At 48.1% G+C, this 22061-nt stretch overlaps 1 protein-coding gene across 1 annotated transcript in view; it reads left to right on the forward strand.

The window, feature by feature from the left end:
- The first annotated feature begins 7702 nt into the window (after nucleotides 1-7702).
- The window catches only part of LOC111860616 (rho GTPase-activating protein 39-like), a 46544-nt gene continuing 32185 nt past the window's right edge, over nucleotides 7703-22061 (forward strand). The window contains exon 1 of the mRNA XM_072712946.1: nucleotides 7703-7842. Coding sequence (XP_072569047.1) covers nucleotides 7829-7842 — 14 coding nt within the window. The 5' untranslated portion in view covers nucleotides 7703-7828. The remainder of the gene's footprint in view (nucleotides 7843-22061) is intronic.

A 22061-nucleotide genomic window follows, 5' to 3' on the forward strand; every position in this document is an offset into this window, starting at 1 on the left:
GAGCCATTGTGTCCGACATATTATGAATGAATGAAATGCCTTTTTATTGTCACTATACACATGGCCCAAATTGTTACAGATGACCCGGATGACCTACGGGGATGTACATAACAGGTGCATGAGAAAAAGCAAAACTTCAAACAAAATATACTGTAAGACAAAATGTCCAATTTGATGTGTGGCCCAATTACAGTTTGATCGGGATTTGACCTACGCTGATGTAATATAACGGCTGCATTAGGAAAAACACAAACTTGAAACAAGTTTGAGAAAAACCCTACCACACTCGGCCAAACTGCTGCTGCAGGGGGTGTCAGCTTTCACAGACACAGGCACAGGCACACCCCCAAACTGCTGCTAAGCGTTTATTGGAGGAGAATAGCGGCAGACCCATTTTCCCAGACCCACCTCCTCTCATCCTTAGCTCCAACTTTCTCATTCTCACAGAGTTTCTTTCAGACTCACGCAGCACCGGGATAAGCTCCGACATCGCTCTCTCCGAGTCCTTTGCGCTATACCCAAGTACAACATTTACACGCTCCGCCAGACCGACGGGGACCTTCCAACAGTACCGCAGCAGACCCAGCCTACGCTCACACTCCATCAGGTAACCGACCCGCTCAGCCCTGCGCTCAGCTCCGTGCTCGGCACCGTCACCCTCGTAGCACGGGGCTATTCGGCGGACAAACCCCACTCATAAGCACACAATTCACTGCTGAAACTTCTCTCCTCAAAATAAAATAATAATAATATAATAAAATAAAAAAATTAATTTATTTATTTATCATTATTGATGATAATAATAATAAAAAATAATAATAATCATTTAAAAAAATTTGTAATAATAATAAATAATTTAAAAATAATTAATAATAAAAATAAATATTTAAAACATAATTAATAATAAAATAAATAATAATAATAATAATAAATAAATAATTTAAAAATAATAATTAATTAAAAAAAACAGCCCCTCTCCCAACGTCACTAGTCGTGACGTCACATGGTACCACCCTAACCACGCCCCAAGCCCGCCCACCCAGTGAACTTTTGACCCGTGACCTTTTTGACCTTTAGGTCATAAATCTTTTTGAAAGAAGCGGCATTCTCTATCTCTCTGCTTGCTCTAGGGTTTGACCCTTTTAATCAAGGCCCAGGTTGTTATTCCTAGGTTTCTAGCTCCCTGAGCCAAAAAAATGGAATGCTGGCCTTCCTTTGCCTTGTTATCTGAATCGCCGTGTGTGTGTGTGTGTGTGTGTGTGTGTGTGTGTGTGTGTGTGTGTAATCCTACACTGTAGTGGATGAAGGCGTCATTGCTGCTTCTTCCACCTATTTTATCTTCGGCTTATCCTGCTCCTCTCAGGAACACTCTGATGTTCCTTCAAAGGTACATTGTGAACATCACAGAAGAAGGAGAAAAATGTTGCCAATAACCTGAAACAGGGTGATCAATCTACTCTGTTGGCTATAATATGCCACATTCACACCAGAGTCCAAAATGTTCAAGAAAAACATTTACCCTAATGAAATGTATTCAACAAATAAGGTTTGTTCATGCCCATGAACCCAACTTCACTATTACTTGTGGGCTAGGTGGCCCACAGTCAAGCTTTTCAAAGTATGAATCTTTTCGGTGCCATGTATACCATAAACAAAAATGCTCAGTAATACTTCAGGAAAATGAAATAGAAGATGAAAATGAGGAACTCAGTGGTTCACATCTGGAAACAAGTTCCAAAACATCACCAGAGTGTAATGTTACAAGCCCCCTAATATGGATAACATTTTAGATAATTTCAAGGATAACTTGTTTAGTTTTATTCTGAAATGCAGAGAGAAAAACCACTTACTAGTGTTGGGCGGTATTCCGGTTCATACCAAAAGCCATTTCTTATTATTGTTATTATATTAATTTTTTTATACCGCAATACCAGTTTAAATAGCCTACACAACGTTCGGAAAGTGGCGCAGTTGGAAACTGTTTAAGGGGGGGACCTTTTTCACTGCTGCACCGGTAAATATGTACCGCGAAAGATCAGAAACAGAAGATATAGCTGACACTGGAGTTGAAAATAACGATACACTGGTGTTGTCAAAAATCGATTCTCAGATTCTAATCCATATTAAACCATTATTGATACCAACAGTGCGGTTTTCGCGTCATTCGCCACACTTCACACAGCACCACTACAGCACAGGCGCACGTGCACGCGTCGCATGCACTAACACACACACTGGCGCAGCCCCTCCGCTGAATGTATTCCCACTGGTTAACGCACACATACCGAGCTGGCCGAACATGACATATGCTGCAGTTGAAAGCACTTTGCATGCTGCTGCAGTCCCAAACAAAAAATGCAAAAGTGCCATTTGGAAGTATTTTACAGAGGAGCATGGAAAGGCTAAGGATGTCATCAGGGTCTTTATGAGAAATTTCGCGAAGTCAGTAAAGCTTGCATTCCAGCAGCACTGAACTATTAAACACTTATCAAGAATGTTAACTTGGCCGGGGCACACCTTAACATTAGCCATTTACCTATAAGCAGTTAGCTTAGGCGCAATGGCTAATAATAAAATAATATAGTTAATCTGGAAACAATGCAAAAACGTAAAACAAAAATGTATCCTGTAAAATGTGATAAACGTCAGTCATATGTTTTAAAAAAAAATGCCGTTGTATACCGTGAAACCGAAACTTTGAAAAATGCCGTGATATAATTTTTTGGTCATACCGCCGAGCTCAATCACTTACCAGTTTCAGTGCAACAAGAAATTGTTGGTGATATGAATTTTTTGTTTTCCTTTCTCAAAAATATATATATATTTTGGTATCATCTAGAGCAAATGATTTTAACTTGAATGACTGTCCTTAAGGTTATACAGTCAGATTTGTATGATGAAGCAACAAAGATAGTTCACTCCCCTTATATGTTGAAGCATCATTGTAAATCCAAACTAGGTTTGACTGAGCCAGTACATTACATACTAAGGGGCTTGCCAGGGCATAAAATTGGTACATACTCCATTGTCCTGATTACAGAAGTGCTATGAAAATACTGCTATCATGAAGATGTTTGGCTATTAGAATCCATTTATATGAAATAGAATTTGAATTGGTAAACCCTTTAGGTGCTGACAAAAACAAACACAAGATTTGTGCTTTTTATTACACAATTGGAAATACAGATGGAAGACAGATCTCAAAAAAAGCATTTAGTTAGCCTTACTTATATACTATTCATTTTTACAAACCTCATTTCCAGAAAAGTTGGGATATTTTCTAAAATGCAATAAAAACAAAAATCTGCAATATGTTAATTTATGTGAACCTTTATTAAACTAACAAAAGTACAAAGAAAAGATATTCAACAGCTGGACTAACCAACTGTGTTTTGGAAATATAAGCAACGTTAGAATTTCATGGCTGCAGCACACTCGACAAAAGTTGGGACAGAGATTGAAGATTGAAAAGTGCACAGAATATTCCAGTAACACCAGTTTGGAAGACTCCACATTAAGCAGACTAATTGGTAGCAGGTGAGATATTATGATTGGGTATAAAAGTAGCATCCATCAAAGGCACAGTCTTTGCAAGTAAGGATGGATTGTGGCTCACCCCTTTGTGCCAGTATTTGCAAGATTGTAGAGAACTTAGGTATTGCGACATCTACAATAGGGGAAGCCATACATCAACTCTATGCAGAAATGCTGGCTAGTTCTGTGAGCCCAAGCTCATCTCAGGTGGACCGAAAGACTATGGAATGGTGTGCTGTGGTCAGATGAGTCTACATTTCAGCTTATTTTCAGAAAAAATGGGGTCGAGTTCTCTGTGACAAAGATGAAACTGACCATCCAGATTTCTGTCAGAAAAGGCACAAAAGCCAGCATCTGTGATGGCATGGGGATGCATCAGTACCCACTGATGCATCATACCTGGGGTGCACCAGTAAGCTTCATACCTGGGGTGCACCAGTAAGCTTCATACCTGGGGTGCACCAGTAAGCTCCTGCAGGGAACTCACATTTTCTGATAGCTGCCATCAGATTTTGTGACCCCATAAAATTTAGGAAAAAACTGACAAAGGAGTCAAAAGACTTCTGCTCAAATTATAATCCTGGAAAGAATTCATTACTGTGTTGTACAGTTCAGCTCTGGTCGTGACTTTTTCTGACAACTGACGTTAGATTTTGTGACCCCCGTGTGACTTGCGAAAAAGAAACAGTACATCATTCAAAATATGTTGTCTTGTCACCGTGTTTACATACTTCTAATGTACATTACATTGCGCATTCCTAATTGTGTCAATAAACGTAGTGCACCATAGTAAATGGCATCATACGTCACAAACCTGGCTAAATGAACAGCTGTGCAAGTATAACAAAGTAAGAATTCCGAAAAGAACAACTTCCATGTCATTTTTAAAGTTTTATTTGAAATCTGCATTTACATACATGAATATCTCCTTTGATGCTAGTTCCATTTAAATTGTATAAAATAATATATAACACTGTATAACATAGAGAATGTAATCATTAGGACTATATGAAGACGTAACCAAACGTTGATGTAAACCATACAGTGTGACCTTGTAACCTTCAGAGAATGCAGACCAATTACTGCTGCACAATGTAACTAAAATAAGTGTTTTTGCATCTGATGATAACCTTGAAGTTGTATTTGTATCTTATTGTACCCCTGGATGTATGACTATGTGCCTTTGTTAGCACCGAAGCTTATCAATATGTTGAACACCAAAGAATATAATTGACTCAGTAGCTAAGACATTTATGGCCAGTGGACAGTGCCAAGATTATCACTGGTCATTATTGAAAAAAACACCTGGATTCTCACGGTACTCCCTGGGAGTTTTGCTTGAATCTCCCCTGTAATGTTCTTGGTCGGTGATGGGCTCTCTGCCAAGATTATAAAACATTGTGGGGGCCATCTTGCTATGATTATGCTTTCCGGAAGCTTTGATCAAGGAGATGATTGGCAGCCTTATCATACAGGGGTGGGGAAGTAATTGGACCACAAAAGACAGGGAATAATAGTAAAGACACTGAGGGGCAGAATGTCTGAGCCTCGCTAAGGAAGCACAATGATTGCAATTGGTCTAGAAAGATGATGCTTGGGACGTCCCCTGTAATAAATATTTTGATAAGAGATCAAACGAGGGGGCAGGAATGCAGGGTATGACAGTAACCCCCCCCCCCAAATATGTGCACTGGAGAGGGGATCCACAGGGACCAAACAGGGTACAGGACAAGAGAGATACTGGACAGGACACGGGATGACAAGGTACCGGACAAAACAGGACTGAGCACCAGACAAGCAGGTACTAACGGGGAAGATGTGAGACGAGACAGGGGACTAAGAGGGACCCAACACCAGGGCAAACAACAGAGAAAGCACAGGACCAGGCACGACAGAACAGGGCCAAACATCCAGGACCCAGAGTACTACAACACTAGGGGGACCACACAGACTCAGAAACGGAATCACCACATAAGACCCGTGACCAATACAAAATGAGACCCAGGACAGGCAAGACAAGACCTTACCAGGGTCAGGGAATGGATACGTACAGGGCCAGGGACTGCAGGAAGAACAGATAAGACCAAGACTGAGACAAGATCTGGGTGGGTGAAGGGTCACCAGGGTCGGAAACAGGAAAACCAGGGCAAGACCACAAACTCAGGAAACAGAAAGGGAAAGGACATTGGAGTAAAGACTGTAGGGCAGGAACCCGAAGGAGAAGGGGAACCTGAAGGCTGAGAATAGGGAAGGGAGCAGGAACAGGAACAGGAGGGGTCTGAGGGGCCTGCTGGGCAGGGGGCCCCAAGGTGCCAGAACGGTGGCCATGGATGGCGTGCCCCCATCTCCCTCTACAGGAGACAGAGACATGGCTGCCCCCTCTCTTTGTCCCCCGTTGATACTGGTGGCCACCTCAGTACAGGGAACAGGGGTGGTTCAGGTTTGGGACGTGAACCGGGGTCCAAGGTGCAGGACACAGTCAGATCAGAGGGGTCCCCTTCCAGGACATCTAGTGGGTCCTCCTCTGGGTTCACCTGCACTGAGCGGGCAGCAACTAGGAAGTCAGGCTCGAGGCTGGAGGCCAGCAGAGGGCCAGGCTTGGGGCTGGAGATGAGCTGGGGCCAGAGCAGGAGCTGACGGGGTGATGGCCACAGTTGAGCAGCAGGCAGGAGCTGGAAACTGCGGAGCAGGGGCTGGGGTGCCTGGTTGTGAGCAAGGCTGGGTTGGGGCGCCTGGCGGCAAGAAGGCTGGCAGATCACTGGAGACAGGCAAAGCTCAGATGCCGCGAAAGAAAGGTAGAGCACCTGAGAGATGGGCGGAGCTCGAGCAGGACCTCAGGAGACAGGCCGGGAACCTTGGGAGACCGGTGGAGCTCGGACACCCTTGGAGATGGGCGGAGCTCAAACACCTTGGGCACTTCAGGAAGCAGGATGGCAGAGACCTCACCAGGGTCAAGCATTCATAACAGGGCAGCCTCCTCTGGGCTGGGATCCCGTGGCCAAGCGGTGGCGGCATCTCCTGGGCAGGGCACTAGGGAACTTCGTTGCCTCCATTGCTTTTTCTTCCTGAGCTGCGGAGAGTTGTAAGCCCCCAGCAGAAACCTGGCTGCTGGAAATCAACGGGCACATCCTCAGATACCTCAGGATACAGGTGAGACTTGGACACCTCATGCTTGATTACTCCATGGAGCTCAGACAGCAGACAGTAGATCTCTACTGCCTCTTGGGGGTCTAACCCAAGGTTAACTTGCTTCTGTCGTCGCTGCCTTCTGCGACGGGAGCCAGCGGCCAGCTAAGGGGAGCCAGCTAGCTGCTCAACCCTAGTGGAGCCTTGGGGTTCTGGGGGAAGCAGCACCAGCAGGCGTTGTATGTGTAAATAACTATTTCTTTGACGCCTGTGGCTCGTCCAATATCGTTTTGTTGTCCTCCTCGCCCATCACTCCCTTCATTTCACGAAACCGACAAAATAAAGTCGTTTTTTTTAAGTAACTTTACTTCTACCAAGCAATTTAAGTAACGGGGGTGGGGTTGTGGATGGGGACGCGCGGGGCAGTAAGTAAGCTTTCGTACATCTCTCACCAATCAAATAAAAGTATAGACATGGCCAGTTGTTGATGTGTTTTAGCCGCTTTTAACCATTTACGGACATAGGATTGGATATATAAACATAACCAGGAAGGAAAAACAATAGCGTTAAAATTAACCAAGTGAGGTCTTATTTATAAAATTCTAAACTAGATGTACATTTCCACAAAAATCCGGGACGATTCCTGTCCTGGGAAAGAATGTTAACTTACCGGGACAGATGCTCAAAAAAGAGGACGATCCCGGGAAAACCGGGATAGGTGGCAACCCTACTCCCAATATCAAGATCAACCTTGTGCCGATGCTCTGATGCACCATAGAAGTCCAGCATCAGCCACATCTCGCTTCGCTCTGCCCGGTTTAGGATCGGCTCTTTACTCACACTTACCACTAGATGGACCTATTGAGTCACGGAAAATGCGAGAAGCACGGTCTGAGAGCAGCTTGTAGGGGAGGAATTCCACCCCGGAGTCCCAGTTGTGTTGGCTGCTGTGAGCTGCGCTGGGATCGGGTTACGCATCCTGCCAGCCAGCACCTCCGGGGGGGGGGGGGGGAGCCGGAGGCGGACGGGCGGGAGGGGGGTGCAGGCCGATTGACTCACACAGGGCGGGGGGTGGAGATTCATCGGCAGTGTGTCGTTCACACGCTGCGTGGGGAAAACTAGCACCGTAGTTTCACTCCGGACTTTTCGATCGTACAATGTAAGGAAAATGGCTGAAACAAGGTAAGAAACGAATCCCGGAGCACCGACATTAACTTTCAGTCAGCGTGGTCCGTAACGCTTTTATAGCGGGAGTGGAGTGTGTGGGACCCCATGTTCGCGAACGGGTCCCGCGGTGACGGTCTCACTGTGAAGGGACTGACTTCGGGGTCCATGCTCCTCCCGAATCTAACCTTTTGTGTTGAATAAGTTTTTAAAACTTGCGTTTCACGATCGGGACGTAATATACTTAATATTCCCAAACACACACTCGTCGTTCTTGTGTATTTGCCTTGCAAACACCAGTGAACTAATTTGTCTCCTACATGTTCAGTGTGTGATAGATATATATATATATATATATATATATATATATATATATATATATATATATATATATATATATATATATATATATCTGTGGAACTAGACTTTGTCTTTTTCAGTCAGTGTATCATCACACAGAAGACAGTTGGAGCAGCGCTGTTTTATCGTACGAAAAGCACATATGCGGTCGTATCACCTCCACAGAATGGACGGTGCACACTTCGTATCTAGTTCTCATATGTGTATCTCAGTAGACAGTGTGGTTTTCCAGACGCGAAGGGCTTTGATGTCAGGCTATGTGTTACGGGACGTTAATAGAACGTGTCTCGGCTTGACCCGTGCATGTATGTGACTGTGCGTATGACAGATGCTGGTCTTACAGAACTCGAGCATCATTTTTAGATAAATAATAAGACGATTGGGCATCATATCTGTATATGGCTTGAAGTATCTTGTTTTATTTTGTAGTTGTTTGTTTAAGACAATACAAAACTACTGCATGCATAAGATTTCGTTGAGGCTTGGAAAAGTAATTTGTTCCTCTTGACTGCGGTTGAACTCTAATTACTAGCTTTCTTTAGATTTTCCTAGATTATGCTTTGGCTGTGTTCAAACATAGATATGAAGTAGAATTCCAGCATCGATGTCCCAGTCAAAAATATTTTGTTAGTTTTTCTATTTTGGTTTGTGTGGCCTATTCCAGTTTTGGCTTTACAGTGTCCCATATGTGTGTGTGTTTCTATGTATGTATATAAATATGTATGTGTGTGTGTGTGTGTGTGTGTGTGTGTGTGTGTGTGTATATATATATATATATATATATATATATTTATATATACATACATACACAGTATAAGTTGCAGTCTCATCTAGCTGTCTCTCTAACTTGGTCTTCAAGGAGATTCAAGATACTGCATTTGTGGACTGTATGCTTTATATAAACAGATGTAATTGTTAGAGGATCTGTGAGACAGACTTTGTTTTTTTCTTCGTGTGGAATTTGCTGCTGAATATTGAAGCGCAGCAACAAGTGTAGAGTGCCTTTGACAGCGTAGTATAATTTAGTGCTGTCCTGTATTGCTGTAAGGGCCAAACAGATGCTGCTCTGTGTTTGGATCAGCGCTGTGACTTCCTCACTGTGTTGGTGGACCCTGGCCTTTATAGCCACAGCTACAGCTGTGCTGTTGCTCACATTAGGTTACAGGGGAGCCAGAGGAAGCAGCAGTATTTGAGGGAGGACAGGTGTTCCCCCTGCCCCCATATAAATCCCACCCCCCGCGTATGACCACCCTAGGGTAGATGGGTGTCTTTTCCTGAAGTGTTGGGTTGTGCTAGCATACTGCAGTTGAGAGTCACACCTGTAACCCTTGCTGTGGGAGTGTGAGAGTGACACACATCCCTGTCCCCCTCCCCCTGGCTTCTTTTACCATTTTGTGTTTCCCAGGTGTGTGAAGAGTACATTAATTATGCCTGAATGGGCTCATGTGTGAAAGCACTCTTATCGAGATGGTGACCACACCGTGCTGTGTGACACGTCGTCTGCCGTGACTCTGTGTGTCACGTGCTGTGAGAGTCACGGCTGCTTCAGCTGGTTCCCCCCCCCCCCCCATTGATAGTAGTGCATTCTGTGAGTGTGTGCGTGAGTGTGTGAGCTTTGCTGCAGGCCAACCATTTGTCAATGTCCAACTTCTGAAAAGCCGATTGCGGGTACAGCCCCACAAAACAAGCTTCTATTCACAACATCCTCTGCCCTTTCAAGAAACTGGACACATTCAGACATTTTTTACGTCTGTATCAGCAACTGTCCACGAAGCCAATCATGGCGATTCATTCTCATTTATTCCAGGGGGGATTTTAATAAAAATTAAAAAACCTGAGCTTTAAACTGAAATTTCTTACTTGAACCCACCATGGCAGCTGAGACAAAATAGCTTTTAGAGAGTCCAGATGTACTGTGTTGTTTCTATTGATTGATTTTGCTTGGGGTATAATTTAAGGAGTTATGACAAGAGCGAATGACAAGCAGAAGCCATACCGAAACGAAACAGTGATGCTGCGTTTTGATGTCAGACACATGTCCCACTTGGGGAAGACCTGAATGGGCCGGTGAATTGATTGTTGCGGTTAAAATGCAGCTTGGGGCAATAAGTGGAAGTGAAAGTCATTTAATCAGATCCAGCCTGAATGCTGGATGTTGTTCAGATAAAGGAGAAGCTTTTGTGACCTTTATACTTCATTCATGTCTAGCCCCTGAAAATAAAGTTTAGATGTACCTTTGGTTTCTGTGAGGGCTTATCAGAAGCACCACCCGTTTCAGAATCACTCTGGCAAACTGGTTTTGCCAGTTGTGCCGCAGTCTGCCTGTGTGTCCACGCCATCTCGGGGCAGGTGGGGCCACTGTCCCATTTCGCAGAGAAGCTGGTGGCTGTCTGCCTTTCGCTGAGAGAGTTGGCAGCTGCCTCCTAACTCCGCCCCCCCCCCATCCCCGGGACTGTAATAGTTCAATTACCAGACAACTTGGACTTAAGCGGCACGCTCCAGAACGACAGGAGCTAAATAAAGATCATGTTTGCCTGCACGGTAAGCTCTACTTAATAGGGAAAAACTGACCCAGGGTTTATGTTATCCTGCTAAGTGCCACATGCTTAAAGTGCCCCGTTATTCCCTCTCTGAGACTCTGTGCCCCAGTATGTGGCTCTCCGCGCTCGTCCGATGGTGACGTCCTGTGTGAGTCTCAGCCCAAATATTCTCTCAGGCTTCTTAAGGCCAATTAGCCTGATTCATTAAGGTGTGCTCGTGTGCCCTGACCATGTATATCTGCCAGTCAGTATGTTTACGTGCACCCTCGCTATGTTTATATGCACACTAAGAAAATCGAATTATTGTGTTAATCCGACTAAAACTGGACTTTTAAAGTACAGGTAAACATGTTAGTCTGACTGAAATCGTACTAAATCGAATTTTTCTTAGTCAGACTAAAGACATCCAGATAATGCGATTGGGAGTCAGTTTTTACTCCTGCATGTAAACGTCCAGTTGGACTGAAACTGGCCTAGGCGCTCTGCATATGCTCCACAGATTCCCCCTGTGCTTTGACCTGGAAGTAATAGGAGAAGCTTGGAGCATAGCAGAGGACGTACAGCACGTACGAGATGTACAGCGCTGCAACGCTGTCCAATTCACCGCTCAACTAAAGGACGCTTTTCCACTGCACCAGGTACTGTACTTTTGGTACTTCAAGGAGGTACCAAAAGGACAGTACTTCAAGGTGTTGGTTTTCCACTGGCATAAAAACTGGTACCAGCGCCGAATGACATCTTGTACTGAATTAGAAAAATGGCTGTAGTATATTATAGCACTGGACGACACACAATATTAATACCAACATCGCATGTTTTGCACATGCAGTTCTTACATCACTATTCAGCTGATTAAGATCAGTCTTTTTCTTACCTTCAATTTAATATGAATATTATAGCGCAGGGAGTTCAAGTCTCGCTAAAACATTTTTATTCTGTCATAGGAAAAAAAAACCTAGCAAGATTATCTAGTATATGTTTAAAAATCAGTTTAAAGTTTACTCCTCTGCTTTTACACCAGTACTGCATGTGTTCTCCAAGACAATCATAATTATTTTCATCCTTGCTGTTTAGATCAATCTTACAGTTTTGTGAGAAATTTATGTTTCATAAATACCCCAATATTTATTATAGCAAAATCACATCACAATATTTGAATAATTTCCAATACTGCTCGGTCATAGTATATTATAGAGAATACTTTATTTCTTTTTATGCTATCCTGATTTTGTTGTATCTGTTCTTCTGACCAGATCGCAATTAAAACTTGTGTCACTTCATTTGTCCACGCATCCATTGTTATTATTTGTTTTGTTTTTTTTACATCTGTGACGTAATAGGTCAGCCGGAAAAAGCCCAATACTAACCAGCTGAAAGAAGCCATATCGCCACCTGTTGCAGCGGAATTGGACATACTTCGCTCAATAATTCGATTCCGCCCTCGCGCATGTATACTGGGACAAGGACAGTAGTCCGACTAAATGGCGTAGTCGAGGTATAACCATAGCTCAACTTAGCTGTGCATGTAACCTACTGAGTGGTTAGACGTGAAGTTCTCCCTGGGGTGGTAGGGAACGGTATAGCCCCATAAAGCTAGGATCTGCCTTGGTTCCAGCCCCCTTCCTGCCTCTGATCTTCTTTGGCCCCTCCCCTTCCACACGCTCTTAGCTCTTTTAAGTCCCCTCTAATTAAAAGCCTCTCCTAATGAAAAGCGTTTGGGCTCCAATGAAAGTTATCAGTGTGTTCCCTGGTGCCCCTGCCCCCCAGCCCCCCAGCCCTGTACGGCCTTTCAGGGTCAGTAAATGTTTAAGCTGCTAGGAGTCGGGCCCTTCACAGCTTGTCAAAGGGCTCTTCGGGGGGCAGTTTACCCTGAAGCCTTGAGAAACATAGTGCTGTTTCTAGATAGGGGGGTTGTTTATATGATGTCGTTGCTTTTTGCCATTTTTCTGTAAGTACTATGGTGTTTTAGGGGAGTGGGTGTGAATCTTTTTAGGACTTAAAGGAGGCTTTTTATGTGGTAATCTCTTATCCTGCTGGCCTCTATATTAAACACAGGGGGTGGGGGGGTCACTTGAAATGGAAAGCGTCTGCCTTTTCTGTATGAGTCGCCATGTGTTGGGGATGTTTTCCGAATTTAGCACAGAATCTGAGGAATGGTTCCCACATCCACCCCCCGCAGCTGAACACTCACCTGAGGCATGGGTCTCCCAGCCAGGCTTGGAGCGACTGAGGTCTCCGTGGAAACTAACAGCCCCTTCAAGGATCAGAGGCGGGTCAGGCTGTGGATTGTGATGCATCGCATCCTGCTGTTTGCAGTGTCAATGCGCCTTATTGTCTTGCAAACAGTGGGCCTTTATTTTGCTGCTGGAGGGAAGGCTGCAGCCACCCACTCCGTCACTGTAGCGCGGCGCCATGCGAGCGCCCCGCATTGCGAGCCGTGCTGAGTCAGGCCGCTTCGCGCTGCGTGTTCCGCATTCACATGCTCGCGCTGCCGATGGCCACGCATGCTCATTCCTTCCTGTCCTCGCATCATTCCACTGGCTCTTGTTTCAGCCTGTGTCACTGGGTTCATGTCATACCAGGATAGCTGTCTCGCTGATTCAGCAGATTACGGGTTTATTTCACTTGTGACTTTTACGGCCCCCAAAGAAGCAGCTTCTAAGGGTTCTGATTCTCTTGGGGACATTTTGCATTTTACAAAGTGGGATAGTGCCATTGGCATCGTATGTTTCATGAATACTTAATTGATTTAAAATAATTGAATTAGATATAGATGATTAAGCACCTGCTCGTTAACACAAGTGGCTAGACTTCAAAATATAAACCAGGCAAACGGTCAAGAGGTGTTCATTTCCGTTTGAATAAGCGATAGGCTGGCTGAAATTATTATTTTGAATGCAGAGTGATTGTTGGTGCCAGATGTGGTGATTCCAGCATCTCAGAAACAGCTGCCCTCCTGGGATTTTTACACACTAGAATTTACAGATGATGCTGTGATGAATATCCAGTTAATGGCCGTTCTGAAATTAAAAACCTGCTGTTTGTGAGAAAGGTCAAAGGAGAGAGCCGCAGCTCAGTGGTATGCATCTCTGGAAACACATTTGTTGAATCTTATATTTACATTTACTTATTTGGCTTTTGACCATTGCGCTGTAAGGCAGATAGTTCATGACAAGCATACAGCCGTCAAGGAGTCAACTAGGCATAAGGGCGGCTAGACTGATCCTCCAATGAAGGATCAACATCAGGTGTGAGTTAGCATCAGCGCTAGAGCTATACAAGACATACAAACGTAGCAAGATCCTAGTGAGAGCGATTCAGATCAGCTCATTCAGGATACCCAAGACCAGCCAAGCGAAAGCAGATGAAAATGAAGTAGGTCAGCGGTTAGAGGGATGGTCGAGGTGTTCCTGGAACAGATGGGTTTTGAAGCGTTTATTGAAAGTTGAGGGCTTCTGACGGCCACATGTGGATGGTTTCCAACATTGAGGAACCTCACAAGAAACATTTGAAGTTACTCATTACTCCTCACTCATTACTATGTGTTTGTGTCTAATAAAGTGCAGTCATCTATGTGTTAAGTTGTCCTGGATTATCCTGCCCTGTGGAGCAGGTGGCCCTCTGGCTGAATGCATTGTCTTGTATGGTTCTTCCGATAATGAGAAAATGCTCGGTGCTGCTATAGGATTGGCTAAGGGGTGATGTTCCTCAGTGGGTGGGGGGTGGATGGACTGCTGCTGGCTGTGCCCCACCCTGCCCCACACGCTCCTGCTTCTCGTAAAGACCTTCCTGTGTGGTCCTGTTACAGAGCCACCCGAGGGCACTTAGTCATGGCGGGCTGTGGGCCCTCAGCGTCATGCAGCCATTAAGGGGAACAGGAGGAGTTCATAGAGGCTGTGGGCTCTCAGCGTCGTGCAGCCTTTAAGGGGAGCAGGAGGAGTTCATAGAGGCTGTGGGCCCTCAGCGTCATGCAGCCTTTAAGGGGAGCAGGAGGAGTTCATAGAGGCTGTGGGCCCTCAGCGTCGTGCAGCCTTTAAGGGGAGCAGGAGGAGTTCATAGAGGCTGTGGGCCATGGTACGCACATGGGCACATGGGAACATGCTGAGCAGCGCTGCGATTTGTCTTCTCACGGCCCTGCACGGCGGTTGACCCCCCCCCCCACCTTCCCCCAACACTCACTCCTGGGGGGGCAGTGGGGGTGTTTCATTGTGCTGTATGGATGTTATAAGGAATGAGCTCAACTTTCAGATAGGGAAAATGATTCAGCCCCATCACAGCACCGGAGCTGTCCTTTTCCTTCCTGTACCCCCCCCCCCCTCTGGCCCTACACCTGGTGGTGGTGGGGGGGGGGGGGTCACATTCTGTCTCAGACGCCACAGATGGGGGCTTTTCATGTCAGTCACTTCCTGTCTCTGCTTCCTTATGAGCAAAGAGGGAGGAGCCACCACTGTGCCCCCACACCGTAAGATTGGCAGCTGGGGGTACCAGCTTATGTGAAGTGAGATTCATGCACCCAGAATATGTCGGGCATCACAGGTGGATGTCGTACCGTGTCTAGGCAGAGCGTGCCACGCTGACCCTCTTGGCATTCTTAAGGGACCCATCACGCTTGACACAGACATCCCATCACCTGCTTCCATCTCTCACATTTTAATGTGACCAACCCCCCCGACCCCCACCATGCCGGCATTATAACTACATAGAAATCGTAGGTTTACTTACATGCTGACTGGTTCTGCCAATGAGGTGCTAGGCTCTGTGAGTGAGGTCTGTTCTGTCATCATGCGGGGAGGAGGACCCAGGAGCAGAGTGCTGCGGGAGGTGGCATGAGGAGTGGCTCTGGGCCATCTGGGCGTGGCTCTGATGGGCGTGGCTCTGGCCCATCTGGGCGTGGCTCTGATGGGCGTGGCTCTGGTGGGTGTGGCTTGGGTGGCCAAGGCGGTAACGCTAGCTGGGAGGGACAGGCAGGGCCCTGCCCAGCAGCATCTCCTTTTCCTGCATGAGGCCCAGCATTTGTTGCCTTTAATTTATCCCCCCCCCCACCCTTACAAATGGACAAGGACAGCTGCTTGCCCCCCCCCCCCCCCAGCCATAAAACCTATACAAACACAAACACTGTAGGCTTTCAGAGGAGGGTGGAGAGAGAGAGAAGACAAGGATGGATTCGGTTGGCCCATCCTGTTTCCATGCAGTGGGATTAGCCAGGGGCGGGGTAACAGGATAACAGGGGGCGGGGTAACAGGATAACAGGGGGCGGGGTATCAGGATAAAAGGGGCGGGGTCTAACCTGGCCGGGAAATGCAGTGAATACAAAATAATTTGCATGAGAGGGTTTTTCCAGCTCTCAAACAGTCGCAGATCACGCCATCGTTGCACGGCTCGCAGGTGCTGACCTATCAGCCTAGTAGAGGGGACCATTGGGGGGGGGGGGCAGGTGCGGGGGCTCCGATTACATCCCAGGAAGGAGCCACACGTTTTTAAAGCATCGCTTTCGCCCCTCCCTGCATGCTTCCTGCGTCCCGCTCCTGATTCTGCCATCTGTCTCACCCGGACACTTTATCCCTGCACGTCCGGAAGAACCTGAAACTCCAGCAGATGTGCAGCCTGTGGTTCGAGCGGCCTTTTTCATACAGAACCATCTCTTCCCAGTTCTCTTCCTGAAGGTTCTAGATTTGGGGGCGGGGGGGGGGGGGTTGCAGTGAGGCTCCCTTTGCTACTGAGTTACCGTCCCTGCACAGCAGAATGTTTGGGCCTCTGCATATGTCTGGCCAGAGGCTCACTGTCTAGACACTCGGGGCCCCATCATTCCCAGCGTCAGGATCAGATAAGGGTCTTTATGACTCGCAGGGGCCCCAGCATTCTGGAATGGGGGGGGGGGAGGATGGGCCCTTATTTGTGATTTCCCCTCTCAGAATCACAGCAGCCCCATCACACAGGCTGTGCCTCGTAGTTCAGCTGGAAGTCCAGAAAAGCAGGTTTCGAAGGGACATGGGTCCCGGTCCTGGTAGCAGCCCGGTCCCGTTGAGTGCCCGGTCCCGCTGGCGGCCTAAGCTGTGTCTCTAAGCCCCTGCTTAAGGGTAGGACTCTCCACAGCTCCTGTGACACATTTCAGGGATAAAGCGCTCGGGAGTCAGTAATCCTTGGTTTAAGGTGTGCTTTATTGGGGGACGGTAGGGAGTGGAGGGGGCTTAATGCAGATTTAAAGACATAAACGGTGCTGAGAAAGTGAGCCCCCCCCCCCCCAACAAAGCCTCATTGTCAGAGTAACCTGAGAGGTGTGCTGATCTCTCCCGTGTCCCGCCACAGTTGCTGTGTGCTCTGCATTCTACACATGCCCTCCAAACACACAGAGCAGACCTGCACATCTGCCGCTGTGTCCTAGCCCCCCCTGAACCCGGCCCAGCGGGGTTAACGCGTTCGCTATGCGTTCTGCCGAAACTCGCGATTCGCAACAGATGCGCGTCGGCCTCCTCAGATGCCAGGAGGAACAGAAGCCGTCTCTGGTCGATGGGGCCGTGTGCGGCCGATTCCCCGTGACGGGCGCAGCGTGCAGGGGCTGGCACCTGTGGGGTGGACACGTTTAAAAATGGCCACATGTGGGACGGGTTCTGCTTTTTATAGACACTGAGGTGGTCGGCGGGACTTGGAAAGGCCACAGAGAGCAGGGCGTCTTCCTCATGATGTCGGCCAGTGGTCCAGGAAGGGAGAATGTCACTGCAGCTCAGAATGGACTTGGCGTCTTCAGGCAGGAAGTACACGGAACTTGAGCCCACGTCCCCCCACCCCCCCATGGCCCTGCCTGGAGACGGTGTCTTGACTACCCCAGCAGCCGGTGTTCAAAGGTTGGCACTGCTGCAGTGGGTTGTTTCCAGAACAGGGGCGGCATTGTGTGACCGGCCGTGCAGATACCAGCGGGCCGCCAGTGCTGCTGATCACCAAAGTGCGGCACTTACTGCAGCAAAGGGCCGGCTGATAGGGGCCGGGGGGTGTGGGAGTGATGGCCCTCAACGGAGCGTCTTGTGAGCCGGACGGCGGAGAGTGTTTCTGAGAGGTTTGCTGGTGTGTGCCACATCGGGGCTCTGTATCGCATGTCAGGGGTGTGTGTGTGGGGGGTGCATTTCTGCTGAAACGATCATTTCAATCACTGCACAAGTAATTCAGCAGATGCTCAGAAATAGGAACCCCCGCCCCCGCCAAAGAGATTAAAGATCGTTCGTAATCCACTTACCCTCCTGAACAGGAAAACAAGCGGCTGTTCCATGACTCACCACCCCCCCACCCCCCAAGTGTCTTGAGCCTTTTCTCTCTGTGATCTGGGGCGATGCGTGTCTAAGCCTTACTGTGTTTTATTCCTTCACCTGCAGCTTGTCATGTTTCTGAAGCTGCCTATGTCTGTCCCTCCTCCCCTTTAATGTCTGAAGCTGCTTCTGCCTGTCCCTCCTCCCCTTTAAGGTCTGAAGCTGCCTATGTCTGTTCCTCCTCCCCTTTAATGTCTGAAGCTGCCTATGTCTGTCCCTCCTCCCCTTTAATGTCTGAAGCTGCTTCTGCCTGTCCCTCCTCCCCTTTAATGTCTGAAGCTGCCTATGTCTGTCCCTCCTCCCCTTTAATATCTGAAGCTGCTTCTGCCTGTCCCTCCTCCCCTCTAAGGTCTGAAGCTGCTTCTGCCTGTCCCTCCTCCCCTTTAAGGTCTGAAGCTACTTCTGCCTGTCCCTCCTCCCCTTTAAGGTCTGAAGCTGCTTCTGCCTGTCCCTCCTCCCCTTTAAGGTCTGAAGCTGCTTCTGCCTGTCCCTCTTCCCCTTTGCGTGTGCCGCCCTCCGACCTCAGTGTGAGCTTCAGCATTCGTCTTTGTAATGTTTTTGGGTGTGTATATGCGTGGTCCCCCACGCAATGCTCGCCCCCCCCTCCCCATTCCGCTGTTTTTAGTCTCCGGGAGGTTCCTGCTATTCTCGGCACCTTGCGACTATTTTTAGCTGTGATTTCACAGAGAGAGTGGCCCGTTATCGGCCAGGCCCCTCGAAGACGCTAGGGGGGTCGGTCACCTGAGCGGGGTGGCTGCCTTCCTGGTTACTTGGCTGTGTGTCACTTGGCCTTACCATGACTCGGGGGTGGGGGGGACGTGTGTTTTTCCTTCTTTGTCTTTTGCGTTATTTATGTGTCCTCTGGTATCCTGCTGTAGAAACAGCTCAACCTGGTGCCAAAAAAGCTGGGGCCCAGCAGGCAACCTGTTGCGAACGCCACTGAATGGAATCACGCCCATTTGAGTCTCAGCCCGTTTTGTTTTTAAATTCTGGGGGGTAGGGGACAGGCACAGTATAAGCTCCCCCCGCCACCGCTTCGTTCTGCTTCGTGATGCAGCCTGAATTCCTGCCTTATGAAGGTGCGCCCAGTGCTGGGTGTCCTATTACAGCAGAGATTAGGTTATTAATAGGAGGAATGCCGGCTCAGGAGCCCCCCCTGTGGGGAGGCTGAGTCCCCTTCTTCTGCAGGGAATCCCCAACTCTCTAGTTTTGAGCTACACCCGCCTCCCCCAATTGGTTGTAGTCATTGCGTTTGAAGAACACTAGTCTCAGGTGGACAAATTATCTGTGGGTTCCAGGACAGAAGGGCAGGCCTCCCTCTCCCAACCGAAACCCCCATCGCCTGCCCTCGTTCCCAAACAGCTCTTTTTCTGAGCTCCCAGTGCCCCCCCCCCCAGCCACTTTTTTCCTCCATCCTGCTAATTTGAGGCTCACATTAAACCTTAAGGCAGCTTTTTTCCTTCGCTGTCTATCTGCTGGGGGCCCCAGCTGCAGTGAGCAGGCAATCTCTTAGACGCCTGTGCCTGTTTGGTAGAACCCCTGTTTGTGTCCTCGTAACCACAGCAGAGTGTGGAACCTTTCTTGTACACCCCTGCCCCCCTAGCAAGAAACCCCCTCTCCCCTTAGTTTAAATCTTCTGACAAACAAAGTTTGACGCTACGTTTTCGTCTCGGTCAGGTGTGAACCTTGAGGGCCTGGCAGGAAGTCCCCCTCTTCACCACACACATGGGGGGAGGGGGGGACGTAGGCAGGCCTTCCTGCTCGTCCTTGACGCGTGGCTCTTTTGTTGTTCACCCTTGTTCTGCTTGGACGGTGCTGTCAGAGTAAGAGGAGATACAAACGGATCAGGTGATGGTTGTCCGGCAGGTCGGGCCTTTTGTATGGAAAACTCCCGGGGAAAATTGGCTGATCCGCGCTGCCTGCACCATTAGACGTAACGTAATTCCTGGTAAGCGGGAATTAGGAGGCCCTGCTATTCCTGCTGCTGTCTCGCTGCCTATTTAATGAGATTATTTGTGCTTCTGCGTCAGTGCTTCTGGGAAGGTGTATAGATGCGCTGTAGACCGTAAATGTCTGACGTCGGCTGACTACCGGCTGTCAGTGTTCAAGTATGGACTCCTGCAGGAGTCTAAGGCAGAGTGCCAGGGTTGTGGCTGTGTGTATGCCTTTTATTGATATGTGTATTATAGAAAGGCAGGCTAAGACTCCCAGGTTTAACAGCTTATGTGTGTGGCAGAGAGAGGGGAGGCTTTCCTGTTTACTTTGCCTCCGATGAAGTCGGGATAAAATTGTGGCTAAGGGTGTGGCCTCCATGGTACGATTGCTCATCTGAAAGAGTGTTGATGTCTGTAACAAAAAACCGTGAGGTTGATTAACAGCCATGCACACGTAGCCTTTTACCAGAGCATGTTAGCCTAGCTGCGGCCTGGCTGCTGCATCCGCTCCCCTCAGCCAGTGCTCTGCGTCAGGCTGGACTCTGACCCTCGTCCTGTCCTCATGGGGCATCTACACTTTACCAGTCATACGTACAATCACTGCTGTCAGCCAGAGAAGATCTCCCCTAAACGCTTAGGAGCTTCTGTGGCACTCAGGGGGAAAATCTCCCGTCCGGCCATCCGGACAGGAAGCAGCAGCCGGCAGGTCCGGAGGGGATGCCTCTTATCTGGTGCAGCAGTGTGGCAGAACTTGCAGACCAAGACAAGAATGCCTCCTTGCCTAAACGTGTTAACTCCATGTGCGAGAGCGGCTGCCTCTTTCTTCAAGGCTAATTGTGAAAATGCTTTTTTTTTTTTTTTTTTTTTTAAATCCCTCGGAAGGCAAAACGTGTAATTTTAAGGAGTGGCCCACCAGCAGCCAGCCTGTCGCTTTAATGCGGAGCAGAGTGCCTGCATGCAGCCTGACTCCCGAAATGCAGGCCGTACGCGACTTTCCCACCTCGGCTGTCCCATGGCCGTCGTCTTCACATCCCGCCGTCTATCTTTACGTACGGAGTCGCCCTTTTAGGGCACAGTCGTGGTTATGGGCCTTTTTTGATTTCCGGATCCGAATTGGCGGGTAGTGGGGGGGTCATTCTCAGCATCTGCAGTGAAATCCCTACTGCGGCACAGGTTTTGGATACCCGGCACATTGGAGGCACAGTGGCTCTGGGGCTGATTAGTTTCGTTTAGTCCCCCCGGCGCAGCGGGAACCTCGGCGGGTGTGAAATCGGCAAACGTGCTCGTAAAATGAGTCTGTTTGCTTTATATGAGAGTTTATTGGATTGGTTAAGCTTCCAAAACTCCTGGCGAAGTCAGAGGTGCTGTGAGCAAAACACACCATCTGTTTGAACACGGTGTCGTCTAGCTCCACGTTTCTGTGGAAAACCACGTCCGAACATGCCTCTTTTGCCCCTGGCGCTCCAGTGGGGGTGGAGCGGGGGTTGTTGAAATTGTTTTCAGAAGTCGCTTTCACAGTCCCCTCCCCCCTCAGAACTCCCTGACAGTATGAGTGCTGTGTTTGTATATACGGAGGGGGCTCTTGTCCTGTCAAGGCAGAGATGCTGGGAGGTAATAGGCGTGACGCTCATTACTCTGTAAACCTGCCTCCTGCTCTTGCTCTCAGATGTTTTGGCAGACAGAGATGCTTTGTTTTTACCTGTGTGTTTGTATAGACTTTGTACTACGTATCCCGTACATCTTTATCCTCATGTTCTGAGTTTGTGCCGGATGTTTCACACTTTCGTCTGTGCAACATGTCCCGCCTGCCCTGGTGTGTTCATGCGCGTGTGTGTATGCAAGAAAGAGAGACTTGACGTGTCATTGCGGCATCTCTCCCCACAGCTGTATCCGCCATGATTCAGAGATGCCCCATGGTGGTGAGGCCCTCTATCATAGATGGGCTTTTTCACAGACAGTCTGTGCTCAAGAGGCCCTCTCTCACAGACAAAGCCCTCTTTCACAGACGGCCCATGATGACGAGGCCCTCTGTCACAGATTCTCACACAGACAACCTGCGGTGACGAGGCCTTCTTTCGCTGACAGGGGCCTCTCTCACTAATGGC

This window comes from Paramormyrops kingsleyae, chromosome 6 (assembly GCF_048594095.1).
Source record: "Paramormyrops kingsleyae isolate MSU_618 chromosome 6, PKINGS_0.4, whole genome shotgun sequence".
In the NCBI taxonomy this organism is placed as follows: Eukaryota; Metazoa; Chordata; class Actinopteri; order Osteoglossiformes; family Mormyridae; genus Paramormyrops; species Paramormyrops kingsleyae.